General features: G+C 52.0%; 1 protein-coding gene across 1 annotated transcript in view; it reads right to left on the reverse strand.

Moving 5' to 3' along the window:
• Positions 1-13399, reverse strand: part of PRRX1 (paired related homeobox 1) — a 38820-nt gene extending 25421 nt beyond the window's left edge. Inside the window, exon 1 of the mRNA XM_058808778.1 lies at positions 13063-13399. Within this exon, the coding sequence (XP_058664761.1) occupies positions 13063-13303 (241 nt within the window). The 5' untranslated portion in view covers positions 13304-13399. The remainder of the gene's footprint in view (positions 1-13062) is intronic.
• Between the last annotated feature and the right edge of the window lie 376 nt (positions 13400-13775).

Genomic DNA, 13775 nt, shown 5'->3' on the forward strand with positions numbered 1-13775 from the left:
GTACTCTGCCTGCTGCATTTGAATAGGATCTGCATTTCTTGATGCAGAAGCAATTCACTTGAGAAGTGCCAGGCTACATTTTTAGGTAGGAAAGTCCCCTTCACTTTGGCTCTTGTGACTGTCAACACTGTTAGAGGACAGGCCAGAGCTGCCTCCCCAGCAGCTTCTGCTGTCAGATAATTACAACATCCCTGATTCCAGTGGTTTCAGCATCATCTCAACCCTCTCAAAACAAGCAACAGGACTGGCCCAGGCCAGGGTTGACATTTTCTGCAGGAGGTACCCACCTCTCTCTTGCACACCAGGTGTGCAAAGATTTCTCTCTTTACAAAGAAGATGCCCCAAAACAGAATTAACAGCCAGTGCACATCCTGCAGCAAAATCCATCAATGTCACAGAGAGTTAAGGATGATCCTATTCCCACTCCTGCCTTGTGGCACCTCCTGATCATCAAGGTGGAATGTTTTCAGAAGGACCTGGGCAAAGATGATGGTGGTCTCTGCAGCACAGACAGGATTCTCCCAGGGAAATGCATTTTTTAGCCCCTGTCTCAGCTGTGACAGGTGACAAGATGTGTGTGGGCACTAGGTGGTGGCACCAAACAGCCTGGAGCTGCAGCCACAGCTGTGCCTGGGGCAGGTCTCATGTGCTTAGGGAGGCACCAGGATAGACTCAGAACCTTGGATCCTGCTTGGAGGATCTGGGACACATTCAGAGACCACCTGGCTTTTCACACTCAGACTGAGGTTTGAACATGGCCCAGCCCAGCAAAGCCTTTAGAGCAGTGGGATGATTTTGATCTTCCCCCCACATCCCCGTTATTAATCACACTGAAGAAAAGTGCAATTCCTCCAAACCAAACCATTGCCAAACCATTTCTCGGCACACTTTATACTCCATGTCCCTTCTAGGAACAGAGCACATTTGGAAACCTCCACAGCTCCACACTCCTTGGCCAGCAGCACATCCACGACCACATATCCACAAACACTGAGCTGTGGGGCTGGAAAATGACCACCCCAGCCAGGTGGAGAAAGGCTCCCATTTCCATGGGCTCAGTGATGGAGCAGAGAACCAACCATGAGGTCTTTGTTTCATGAACCTTCCTGGAAGAGCTGCCCTTCTGCAGCTCTTTGGGCATTCCTGGTTCAGCAGCTCTCTCCCTGCTGGTGACAACTGAATGCACAGTGGGGTGTGGATGCAAGGGATGGGTGACTGCTCTGATCATCCCAACCCTGCAAACCGTTCTGCTGCCTTCCCTTGGTGCCAGCCCTGCACACCCACCCCAGGGAGCTCACCCCACCACTTCAGAGATGCTCTGTCCCACGAGGATACTGAGCACGTTTATCCCTCTTCCCAGCACTGATTACATTTGCAGCTCTCCCTGTTTTCCTCATTTTTCCCAAAGCTGGCAGGGATGCAGCTACAGGAGACACTGCTCACTCAGAGCCTCAAGCTGGCCAGAAATAGCAGAAATCACACACAACAGCCTGCTGCCTTCAAAGCTGCAGTAAACTCCAAAGAGCTCCTGAAATACAAGAGAAAGCTGGGCTATTCCCAACTGCAGGGCTGATGTTTGCCCTTCACAAGTTTTCCTATCTCTGTTATTCCTAATAGAGAGATTTTGGAGATTTGGGATTTTGGAGATTTGGCATTGTCCCATAAATGTGAGGCAGCCGGTTCACATAAGGGCCTGAGTTATGATCAGAGATGAGGACATTGCTTTCCTGTTGTGTTTCTTGCTATGTTTTGGTTCAAACCTGTAAACAGACTCGTACCAAGTGGCGATCTGTGCTCTCCATCTGGTCCTGTGCTCTGGTTTCCTGGCAGGAACATGCCTGCAGCACATCTCCCATCCCTCAGCCCAAGCTGAGCTCTTCAGTGTCTGTGTGAGACTCAGCCACAGCATTTCACCCAGTTACCCCACTGGTGAGACCAATAACTCATGGCTGACAAAAGCTGCTCTTCCAAAAGGGCTTCCAGACATTCATGGATGCAGCAGCCAGCGCTCTCCTTTGGAGTTATTTCTAGTGATTACACAGCATCTCACAGCTAAAAAATGCATTTCCTACCTCCTCTGAATGCACGTCTGGCTTTTGCTCACAGCCATTGGCTCTCATTCCACCTTTCTCTGATGGATTAAAGGCAGGGGGGAGAAAGGCTTCTACCTAGAAAGTCACAGAAATGTGGATTTGGCAGTCATAGCCACAGGATCCACAGCACTCTAAAAGAGCCTCTATTAAACAAGTTCCTACTAAAGTCACACAGCCTCTGACACTTGGGAGGATTCCCTTCTCAAGGTAGGATGAGCTGTATGCTGTTTATTCCTTGCTTGTCTCCATCAGATCTGTGATTGAAGTCTCAACAAAGTTTCCTTCCAAGGAAATCTCTTCCAAAGCTTCCTTACCCTCTCTAGACTTGGATCTCCCTACTGCCTCACATCTGCAATGGCAGTAGGTGGGCTTGGAATTCAGTTTTTACTTGAGCCTGAGCACCTCTTCTGTCCTTCCAAACTGGAGCCAGAGCTCTGTTTAGCTTTTCTCTGGACTCTTTTTTACTCAGTTTGCACCTTCTTGGCACACAGAGCCCACCTGGAGCCCTCCCCAGCGCAGGGAGAGGATGCCCCACAAACGAGGCAAAGCTGTAGGACATGCTGGGGGTGAAAAACATCTGCCTCTCATAAAGATGTGGTGTTCTGCACTGAGCAGCAGAGCTGGTCCAAGGCCAGACAAGCAGATTTGCAAAAGGCATGGATCCACAGCGCTCCAAGGGAGCCTCTGTGCTCCCAGTTCATCCCAGATGCCATCCTGCCCTCCTGTCCAGGGAGAAACGCTGCACTGTGACATGGGCAAATCTCTGTGATCTCACCAGAGGAGCATGGGCAGCCTCTTCCCCAACTTGTCCACTGGGAATCAGTGGTGGAGAGGAGAGGGATCCACCCTGCCAGGGCTCCCCCCCAGCTGGAGGCCCTGGCTGGTGCCAGGGCACTGGGCAGGAGGCTCTGCACCAAAATAGGTCATTAGTGAGCAACTGGAGCTCTGCATTCTTCTCCAGGCCCTGCATTTTCCTAACGGGAATGCCTCAGTGGGGGGGAAAGAGGAATTTACAGTTCCCTTCCAAAAACCATTCTTTGTTTGTTTGATGGTTTTTTTAAATGATCGAGTAACTTGTGAATACATTTTCTGATGATTCCCACATCCTCCCAGCTGGAGAATGGCTCATGAACAGACTCCAAGCTCTGTAAATGAGCTTGTTAGTCATAAGTCTTCAAACAGGCTTGATAAACAACTTTCAGCCTGCAGGATATTCATCAACCATTCTGTCTGCCTGGTCTCCTGACACTAATTTATTATTTACAATGAGAGATCCTTCTCCTAAATCACAGGTGATTGTTTCTTTTTACTGATTAGTTGATTTTTTTAAAAAAAATTTTTGAGGGGAAACAATGAAAAACAAATCACAAACAAGCATAGTGCTGCAAGCACTTATTCCTGAGCAGTCCTCCTAGTTTCCATGACACGTATCAGAAGTTTTCCAAATGAAACAAACTCTCAGTAACGATCCTTTTTGGCCAAACACTCAAGAGCAAGCTGTAGCCAAGAAAAAGAGTGTGACCATCCCAAGCAGCCGCTGGGAATTTCAGTGCCTGCCACCAAACACTCCAGGGACCTTCCAGCTGATCAGCACGTGCTGCTCCTTGCACTCCTTGGGCTTGTGGAGAGCCCAGGCACTCCAAGATGTTCAGGAGATTCACATCCATGTGTAAAATATCTAAACCTGAAAAGCCATGCCAGCCCATCGGTGGGTGCACACAGCAAACAGCTCTGGCCCCGAGGGCATGGGGTGCACTCAGCAGCACCAGGTTGAGTTCCCTGCAGGAATAAACCTTGCTGAGGTTGCTCCAGGTCTTGGAAGGGGATATTCTCAATGCTAACTCCACAAAGACAAGCAGATGGAATAGCAGTTTGCTGGGGATGGTGCAGGAGGAGGAGAATCTTCCCAAACTGCTGTTACATAACATATATAGCCAGAAAATTCCAAAGCCCCTCACTAGGGCTCAGGGTTGTACCCAGTTATATTGGTAGGAAAACTGAGGCATGGCAAGGTAATCCTGGTCAAGTTATGGCAGTGAGTATAAAGTAAAACAGACCTCAAGATTCTGTGGCCAACACACAAAGGTGCATTTGAGCAACAAAAGACAGGCTGGGTCATCTGGTCTGATATTTGGAGGGAGAAAATCCCTTCTGTTACAACTGAGATTTTGAGTGCAAGCCTTTTCTGGGCAGGCTGCTCCAGCACCAGCACACACTCGACCCTAAAAACCTGCCCTGCAGTTGTCCCAAATGGAGCAGCTCTCCTTGCCTGGGGAACACGGAGCAAACACCCTCCTCCAGGGGCTGCCTGCTGTGTGTGCATCAAACCCACACTGCGCTTCCACCCTCACCTCAGCTCCCATGGACAGACATGGACAGAGTCCCATCAGCAGTCACAGTAAAGGCAGCAGGATGCAAAGCTTGGCTTGAGAGCTTTTTCCTCTCCCTGAGTGTGAAATCACCAACACATTTCCTCTGACAAGCTCAAGTACTCAGCGCTGGACGGGCAGCGCTAGCAGCCCGTGCGTGCCTACAGCCAGCCTTCCCTGGGACACAGCCTGGTCTGCAGCCTTCCTGGTCCACAGGGACCATCCACCCTGAGCAGGAGCTCTGTGCTGGATTCACAAAGCCCTGCTGTGTGCCGGATTCACAGACCCCTGCTCTGTGCCCTCCACCCAGGGCACAGGTGATGCTGCTGGCAGGACGATGAGCACAGAGCGCTGCCGGCACTTCGGGCCACAAGGCAGGGAGAGGGCTCTAAAGCTTGATGGGGGGACACAGCCTGGCCTGCAGCCTTCCTGGTCCACAGGAACCATCCACCCTGAGCAGGAGCTCTGTGCTGGATTCACAAAGCCCTGCTCTGTGCCCTCCACCCAGGGTACAGGTGATGCTGCTGGCAGGACGATGAGCACAGAGCGCTGCCGGCACTTCAGGCCACAAGGCAGGGAGAGGGCTCTAAAGCTTGATGGGAAACCAGCCCAGGCCTGGTGGGGACAGGAGCTGCCTGCAGAGCCACAAGCAGGGCCAGCCCTTTGCAACAGCAGCCCCAGAGCATTAACACTCTGTTTTCACTGTTACGGCTCAGGCACTTTTCCCTTTTAAGTCCAATCCATCCCCACCGAGCCCCGCCGTGGCTGAGCTGACACGGGGAGAAGTGACAGCTCTTTGAAAGCTGCAAGCATCCCTGGTTTGGATTTTTTTTTTTTCTTTAAACAAATGTGGATCGTATTAGTGACACTTCCAAAAAAGAAGACGATTTCCAGAGGCACTGAGCAGGTCTGAGGGCCTCGCTGGCACACCGGCTGCAGCTCAGCCCAGCTCTGCCACCACTCACTCAGCACAACAAAGCCCAGAGCAGACAGACCACTCCAGGCTCCCCACGAGCTCAAATCCTCAACCTTCACTGCTCCAGCACCTACACTGAAGGGCTGGAAGCTGCTGCCTTCTGCAGCCACCCACCCTTGCTCCATCAGCACCAGGCACCCTGCTTTGATCCCCGTGCCCTGCTGCTCCCTCCAGAGCCTGATTCCATTCTCCTTTCCCAAGCCTGCCCACTCAGCAGCTGCTGCTGGCAATTCCCTCTTGCCCCAGACTGGCAGGACCAAGAGAACTTTGATTTGCTTTGGTCAAGGAAGCCAGAGAAGTTCATCTGCTGGTGGGCTCAGAGCAGGAAGCAGTGTCCCCACGCTGCTGATGAGTTCCAGCCCTTGGTGCAAGAGCAGTTTTGCTGCCTGAGCAGCTCATCAAGACGTGGAGAGGGTCCCAGCCAGATCCTGAGCGTCTCTTTGGATGTTTGCCCTGCCCAGCAGTCTTGCTGACTGGCTGGAGTTTCTCCTGTAGGAAAATTTCTCTAGCCAGAATGGGGGAAAAATTTGGGTGGAATATGAACTGGATGCTGCAATAGGATGTAGTGATTTGTTAAGAGTGCAGCTGGCTCCCTTTGCCTCTCATCTAACCTTCCCTTCCAGGAACACGAGGCACCAGGATGTCCTGGGCTGCCACCCCAAGGCAAACGTTCACTTCACATGGGCACGTATGAAATCCAGACTGTCTGGGGCAGTGCTTTAAACTGTGCTGTAACCTCTTCTCGGCCCCTGGAGGTGAGAGAGGAGCCCAGAACGCTCTGTAAGCTGAATTGGATGCTCCCTGGCTTGCTCATCAGGCCTCTCCTGGCCTTCACAGACTCAACCTTGCAGATGCTTTCCACTGCAGGAGGTGCCCTCAGCTTCAACACCACTGCTCCCTTCCTTTCTCAGCCAGAATCCTCCAGTCTCTCTCACTGGAAAGAAACTTCTTTTTAATGATGCCCCCAAAGTGCCAGCAGAGAGGCAGGGCAGCTCTGCTGAGCTCCCATCCCCACCTCACAGCATCTTCCAGGGATCAGGAAGAGGGCAGGAAAAGAAACATGGATTAGGAACACAGCACAGATTTCCAGGGCAAATCTATATTAACAATGCAAAGGTGAGCAGGGCCATGAAAAACTTCAAATTATCTCCAGCTAAGGAATGAAATGGATGGAATTCTTCCCTGTGAGGCCCTGCACAGGTTGCCCAGAGAAGCTGTGGCTGTCTCTGGATCCTGGGAGTGTCCAAGGACAGGATGGACAGGGCTGGCAGCACCCTGAGATGGTGGAATGTGTCAGGGTTGGAACTGGACGATCTTTAAGGCCTTTCCAACCCAAACCATTCTGGAATTCCATAAAACCAATCAAAGCTGAGGTGCTGAGGAGCTTTGGGAGCTGTGCTGGCCCTGGACAATGGGAAAACTGTCCCAACACAGGGTGACAAAGGACAAATCCCTGCATTGTAGGGCTGCTACATCCACACCTGTGAGTTTCCACTGAGTCTGTAACACAGAGCCTCTGTAGAGATCTCCAGTGGGTGGTAAGAGGTTGGATTTGTGCTGCATCTCCCCCTCAGGAGGAGGCACTGCTGCCATCCTTCTCCATGCCCTCCAGACTGCCATCTCACCCCACCTTGGAGCAGTCTGCTCTCCCACCAGAGCAGCCAGCAGGTTCTGAAGACATTTCCCACATGCAGCGACCAAACAACAGGTTTTTCTTGGGGGAATCAGACTAAAAACCTGCTCCACCACCCAAGCAGAAGCTGAAGCCTTTCTGTACCCTGCATGTAAAGTCAAGAGGACAGTTCAAACATCAGAGCCGTGGACAACAGCTCCTCCAGCCAGACTGTGCTGAGTCTCGCTTCAAATCTCCATAATCCGCCCCAAAATCCAAGGCTCCTTTAGGAAATGCAAGCAGGGTGGGGAAGCAGCAGTGCAGTGATTCATCCTCCCCAGAAACAGAGGCCCAAGGCTGGAATACTGTGACACTTGGTAAATATTCGTGATGTACTTCATTATGCAACAGAGGCCCAGCAGGAACACAGCTCCCTCAGGGCTACTTAATATGGGTTTCAAAAACGATTAAATATATCATAAACAACTCCCAACCAGGAATAAACACCTATAATCCCATCAAGTCATTCTGGTGATGTCAAAAACCATGGGAGTCAACTCGGTTACCGGGGGGAAAAATAAAAATAAAAATACATCCTTGAAGGAATTACAGCCCTGTAATTCTGTGTCTGCCCTGTGAAAGACCCAACTCTCCCAGCCCCTCCTGCTTTTCCTCTGTCCGTGCTCTTGCTCTTTTCCTTTCAGATTTTGATGCATTCTCCACTTCTGCTAAGGAAAAAAGATCGAGCTCCCAACTGCAGACTGCAAAACTGCTCCATGCCTGCACAAAATACTCCACTGGCCGAAAAAAAAGACCTTTTTTGCATGACTCAAGGCTGCTGGTCAGGTCTTCAAACACTAATACTCATCAACTGGCACACACATAAGTGGTCCATTGAATCACATGCAGTGACTCGTGTGAGTAAGGCCTGCACAAATTAACCCTGAGATAATATTTTCCCATGCAATCACTGCTTTATACATCATCAAAAAGATGGAAAATAGACTGGCTAGCAGTGGAAACTCAGTGCAGATGACAGAAAGCTGATGTTCATTAAAAGCGTTCGAGCAGTTTAGACCAAACCTTTCAGTTTTATGAGAGATTTCAAAATCTAATTTTCATGGAAATGTTTTCATTACATTAAGGGGGGGAAGGAGGGAAAGTAAAAACCTTCGGCAAAATCTTTTTCAAATTAAAAAGCTGGAAGCTCTGAGTGGATGGATTGAAAACACAAATACCATCAGCAAATTATGAGACCATGAGAACCAGGAAGCAAAACTGATTATGATCAAAAAAAAGTGAAATTCACAAACAAATAGAAGTTTCTTTTCACCCCTCAAAAGGAAAAGCACTCTCAAACAGAGCCAGCTCCCCCCTCTACATTCACATGGCTCTTTTTACTTTGTTTATATCAGTACCTTGACCACTTTTGTTTATTTCTTTGTGCCTTTTTTTTTTTTAAGACTCCAGATATGTGGCAGAGCCACATTTCCATCTTCTGTCTTTGTCCAGAAGCTGGAGAAATTCACATAACAAGCACAAAACACTTTCCCACTTCAAACTGCAGGATTCAGGGATGTAAGAAAAGTGTCTGACACCGCGATACTCGCTGCAATAACCACGCATCTGCCAGCCTGAGGCCAAAATTAGATAGATATGCCCAAGGAACATAAGTGGAAAGGAGTTATTCAAACTTCTAACAACTGCTTGGTGTTAGTTATCTGTTACTCAACCTTTAGTCAAGCGAGCTCTCCTCAAAGCCTCGAGGATACGCGCAGTAAAACCGGCACGCGCAAAGATGCTGCCGACCAAGAACTGCGCTTTTCACACAGATCATTTACAACAAGCGCCTTAAAAACAATAATGATCTGATCCTGGCTTTTCCTACATCGGTTTCTGGAAGAGGAGAGCTCTGGAGAGTGTTTCTTGAGGAAGATTTGCCGCTGTTGGTGGGGACTGAGGCACTGGTGGCTTCCCCGGCTCACGGCGCTGTAACCTGGGGACACCAGCACCAGCTGCTGCCCCAAGACTCTCTGTCCATCAGCAGGACAAGACAGGAAGAAAACTCCAAGGTTTAATCAATTTTCCCCTCCTCTATCTATCAGCTGTACATCCCCTGTCTACGAACTCAGCATTTTCGGGGAGTAAGCGCTGTGATTTGCTAACAAAAGAGATGCTCAATACTCCGAGATAAAGCAGAGGTTTGCAAAGAAAACTCTGCAGATGTCCCAGGTGCTTCTTCTCACCTTCATCCTCAGCAACTCAGCAGCCCAAGGAATTGCTTTCCACATTTCCACACAGTGGCAGAGCTTTTCCACCTCTTCTTACAATTTTTTTTTTTTGGTGAAGGATGGGGAGGCACAGGAGCACAGACAATTCAGGACTTAGACACTCTCTTTTTACTCCTGCAGCAACCTCACTTGTTCTGATTAAAAAGAGGCAATTAAAGCGAAATGAATAGCCATGTGGGAGCAGACCCAAAGTCCTCCAGCTCAGGATGCTGTTTCAGACAGCCAGGAGCAGCAGTCAGAGGGTTTAAGCCCAGGCAGCAAAGGAGAGATCTCTGCCCCAGCTCATCCTTGCAGCCTGTGACTGGCGGCTCCCTGAGCCGGACAGTACTCCAAACACTGCTGCAGTGAGCAGCCATGCTCAACCCTCCCTCAATCTGCCAGTTCTTTATTGAAATAACACCTATTTCTGAGCTGTGCAAAATCCTGGGGTGACAAGCCCCATCACCCAAGAGTGAGAAGGCTGAAAAAGCCTTCCTTCAATCTGCTGCCAGAGCAGAGGGGCTGCAGGCACAGCGATGCTCTGCCTGAGCAGGGAACTCACTCACCTTGTCCCAGCAGAGTTTTCTGGGATTTCCTTCAGAAGGAGCAGCAGCACTGAGGGGTCACAATGCTCACTGGGACAGGAAAAATATCATGGAGGGACTCAGGCAGCCTGTGCCCAGCTTTAACTGGGAATCAGCCTGATATAACCTGCCAGCCACCTGTGTGCCAGCACTGTTATACTGAAGAGAGATTAAAGGACAGCAAGAACCCCAAAACACAGAACTTGAGCGTGTAATGGACTGAAGAATGTTTTATTCACTCCTTACGAAAGAAATCCCAGCGTAACAATTTTTCTTCTGCTGTTCATGCTTTCTCCACACCATTTTATGAGCCATCAACAGCGAGCCTCAAACAAACCAACCAAAAAATAAAAAAAGCAGAAGTCAAAAATGCCCATCTGAAAAAAAAAAACAAAAAAAAAAAAACAAACAATAATTGAGAATTACCCCAGAGCCACAAGCTCTGGGAAGCCACAGGCAAGTGACAGGTTTCTGTCACCCTCATAGGGCACAAAAGCAACAGGAGATCATTGCCCTTTCTGGGAAGTTTGGGGGATCCCCTCAGCTCAGCATTTTCATCCCAGCTTTAGCCGGACTTAGCAAAAGCTGCGCTACCACAGCAAGAGTTGGTTTTATCTTAACAGGTTATTTTGTGACAAATTGAAAGTGGGATTGCAAAGCCCTCCCAGCCAAGCAGCAGAGGCAGGGAGGTTTGCCCTGATGTTTATCAGCTTTTAGGGTAAGGTGTTCAGAGCTACGAGTTGAAGTGAACTTGGTAAGAATGACAGCTCTGCAGCAAACTCAGCTCCTTAACCCACAGACAGCTCTCCCTGCAAATATTACAATCACAGCTGCTCCCAGGAATTTTTTTTCTTTTTAATAAGAGAAATGCTTTATCCTGAACCTCTCTCAAATAAAACAGTGGTGAAATATTTCCTTCAATCTCAAACATCCAAATAAAACCTTCTGTAATTTCTGTGTCAAACTACTTATCTTAATTTTTGTTTACAAAACCAGCACCAATAATTTGGTTTTTCACTTCAGTTTGGGATAAAAATCAGTGGCAGACCAGCTGATTTTCCTTCAGTTTGGAAGAGCATTTTTCATATTCTTGAGAAATCCACAATTTCTTCAAACGGCTTTTACCTTTTCTCACTTAAAAACAGGAGAATAACTGAGCCCTGTGTTAGCTTTTCCACTGAACCAATTCTCATTTTTCACCGAGAAAAGCTCCTACCTCTGCTGCACTTCTAGCTCCAGCACAGTCCCTTTCCTGCATGGACTGCACATTTCACAAAGCACACCCAGCAGGTAGGGAAACTGAGGCACAGAGACTCCTGAGATGTGCTAAATGCATCCATGAGAAAGCCAGAAAGCCCAGATGACAGCTCGGCCCAATAAACCTGGTGGAATTTATTCCTCTCCCTTTCTTTTTTTTCAGTCGCTGCTTACTTTAGAATACTTCTAAAACTTTCTAATTCACCGCAACGGTATTACAACTTTTACAGCGTTCAGAGAATTTCTAAATTATTTGAAGCTGTAGTTTGGTCCCTGCTCAGCAGTGATGGCTAGAAAACAAGCCCTTGGACAGCTTTTTTGGGGGGTTTTTTTCCTTGCTTTTAGAGCAAGGTGAGTATTGGTGAAACACGATTCTCCTTTTCCACGCTTGTAGTTGGCAAGGGGCAAGATCAGGAGTAAATCAGGAATAAATCTAAAGAAAATATGATAAACTAAATTGGGTACAGAGCAAAAGTAAAAAAAAAAAAAGTTGTCTGCATTTGATATCTTGCGGATTCTCCAGCGGCACAAGTTGCTGAATCGGGGCAGCCGCAATCACTGTTTTCCCCGCTAAAATACACACCTGTAGAGGCAGAAATCGCAGCTTCTCGGGTCCTGGGAAGGAAATATTTTTAAGCCCTGTCGCAGCGGCGTTGGATGCGGCTCTCGGGAGGCAGAGGAGCCGCTCGGGCAGCCGCGCTCCGTTCCGAGCGCTCCTGGAGGATGCTCCCCGCCGGGACCGCATCCGGCCGCGCCGAGCCCGGGCATCCCGCGGGCGCTTCTGCAAGGAGCGGCTGCCTTGGGGAAGGCTTCCCTCCTCCCCAGCTCTCGGTTCCCTTCGGAATACCGAGAAAACCACGTCGGATCCACGGGGAAAAAGAGTGTCGGAGGCGGCTCCGGCGGGGGAAAAAAACTCACAGAAAACCAAACCAACAAAAAATCGAAAAGCGAACGAAAATTGCAGTTGGCATTTTCGTTCGCTTCTCGTTTTGTTTGGTTGCTTTTTTCCCCGGGAAGGTCCCTCGGAAAGCGAGCCCGTGTCCGCAGCCGCGGCCAGCCCGGACCCCCACGGCCGGGGATGTAATTATTTTAACAGAGAGAGGCTAAAGGGGGGTTACTGACCCTGCACAGCCCCTGCACAACCCCCTCAGCCTTTCTGACAGCGCTGCCCTTGGAAAATAACATGCGGCGCTTGGAAAACGCCGCGCAAGCCGGCGCCCATCCCGCTGCCCGAGCTGCGAGCTCGGAGTGATCCGGACGGGCACTCAGAGACCGCTCTGGCCCCTGTCCTGCCCTGTCTTGTCCTGTCCGGATCGGGAAGAAGCGGGGCTCGGGGGAGCGGCTGCACTCGGGAGCCGCGCACGCACCCTCGGGCTGCTGGCGAGCCCCGGCACTCCCGGCAGGACCCCATCCAGACCCCTGAGCAGCCTCCCGGTGTCGCGCTAAGCACGGCGCCGTGCCCGCTCTGACGGGCCGGATGGACGGATGGATAGACGGGATTGATAGATGGATGGGTGGGATGGATGGATGGAGGCTCAGCGCCCACCGCGCCTTGCCCCGTCCAGCCAAGCGCCGTTCTCAGTGCACCCTCGCACGGAATGGACGAGGGGGCCGAGCCCGCGGGCCCGCTCCTGCTCCCCGGTTCCCCGCAGGGTGCAGGAGCCACGGCACCGGACCCGACGGGCGCGGCGGCGAAGGGCAGGTCGCCCCTTTGCCGGGAAAACAAGGGTTTCACACTCCGGCGGATGCCGAGCCCGCCGGGGTTCCCTGCGCGGCGGGGAAGGGCGGCTCGGGGAGCGGGGGAAGCCGGGCTGAGCACCAGCGGAGCCCCCTCGGAGCCGGCACCGCCCGCCGCGGCCGGCCCGGCGAGAGATGGAAAGGGAGGATGCCCCCGCACTTACTGTCCTGCTGCGGGGTGTCGCTGCCGCTGGTCAGCCCGGGGGACTCCAACAAGCTCCGGCCGGGCTCGCCGCCGCCCTCCTCCGCCTGGGCGGCCACCATGTCGCCCGCCTCCTCCAGGTCTAACAGGTGACTCACGGAGAAGTTCTTCTTGGCTTGTAAATTGTCCAGGCCGGCGGGGCCGTCGAGGCGGGCGGGCAGCAGGGCCTGCCTGTCCATGGCGTGGGCATAGCTGGACGCCATGGTGCCGAGCGGGGCTGCTCTGCCCTCGGCCCCCGCGGGCGCCCACCGCCCCCGCGCCCCCCCAGCCGCCGGCGCTTCCAGGGGGGGGAGTAGCGAAGAGCGGAGCGGGGCGAGCGGGACGGGACCCGACGGCAGCGGCACGTAGGGAAGCCCGAAGGGGAGCGGGCAGGGCCGGGCTTAAAACATGCCGGAGGGGAGAGGCGGCGGCCGGCTCGGGGCGCCGGGGCGGCGGCGCGGGGAGCTGCCGCCGGCCGAGAGGCGCAGGGCGGCTGTGGGGCCGCTGGGGCGGGTGCGCCCCGTCCCTCCGCCCCCGCTGCCGCCGGCTCCGCTCCCTCCGCCCCTGCGCTGCCCTCCCCTCCCTCCCCTCCGCCCCGCACTTCAAACGGCGGGGGCGGCTCCGGGCACCCGGGGGAGGGCGGCCCGCGGGGCCCCGCCGGGACGTGGCACCGGGCCGGGGGTGGCAGCGCAGGCC

Source organism: Ammospiza caudacuta, chromosome 7 (assembly GCF_027887145.1).
Source record: "Ammospiza caudacuta isolate bAmmCau1 chromosome 7, bAmmCau1.pri, whole genome shotgun sequence".
Lineage (NCBI taxonomy): Eukaryota > Metazoa > Chordata > Aves > Passeriformes > Passerellidae > Ammospiza > Ammospiza caudacuta.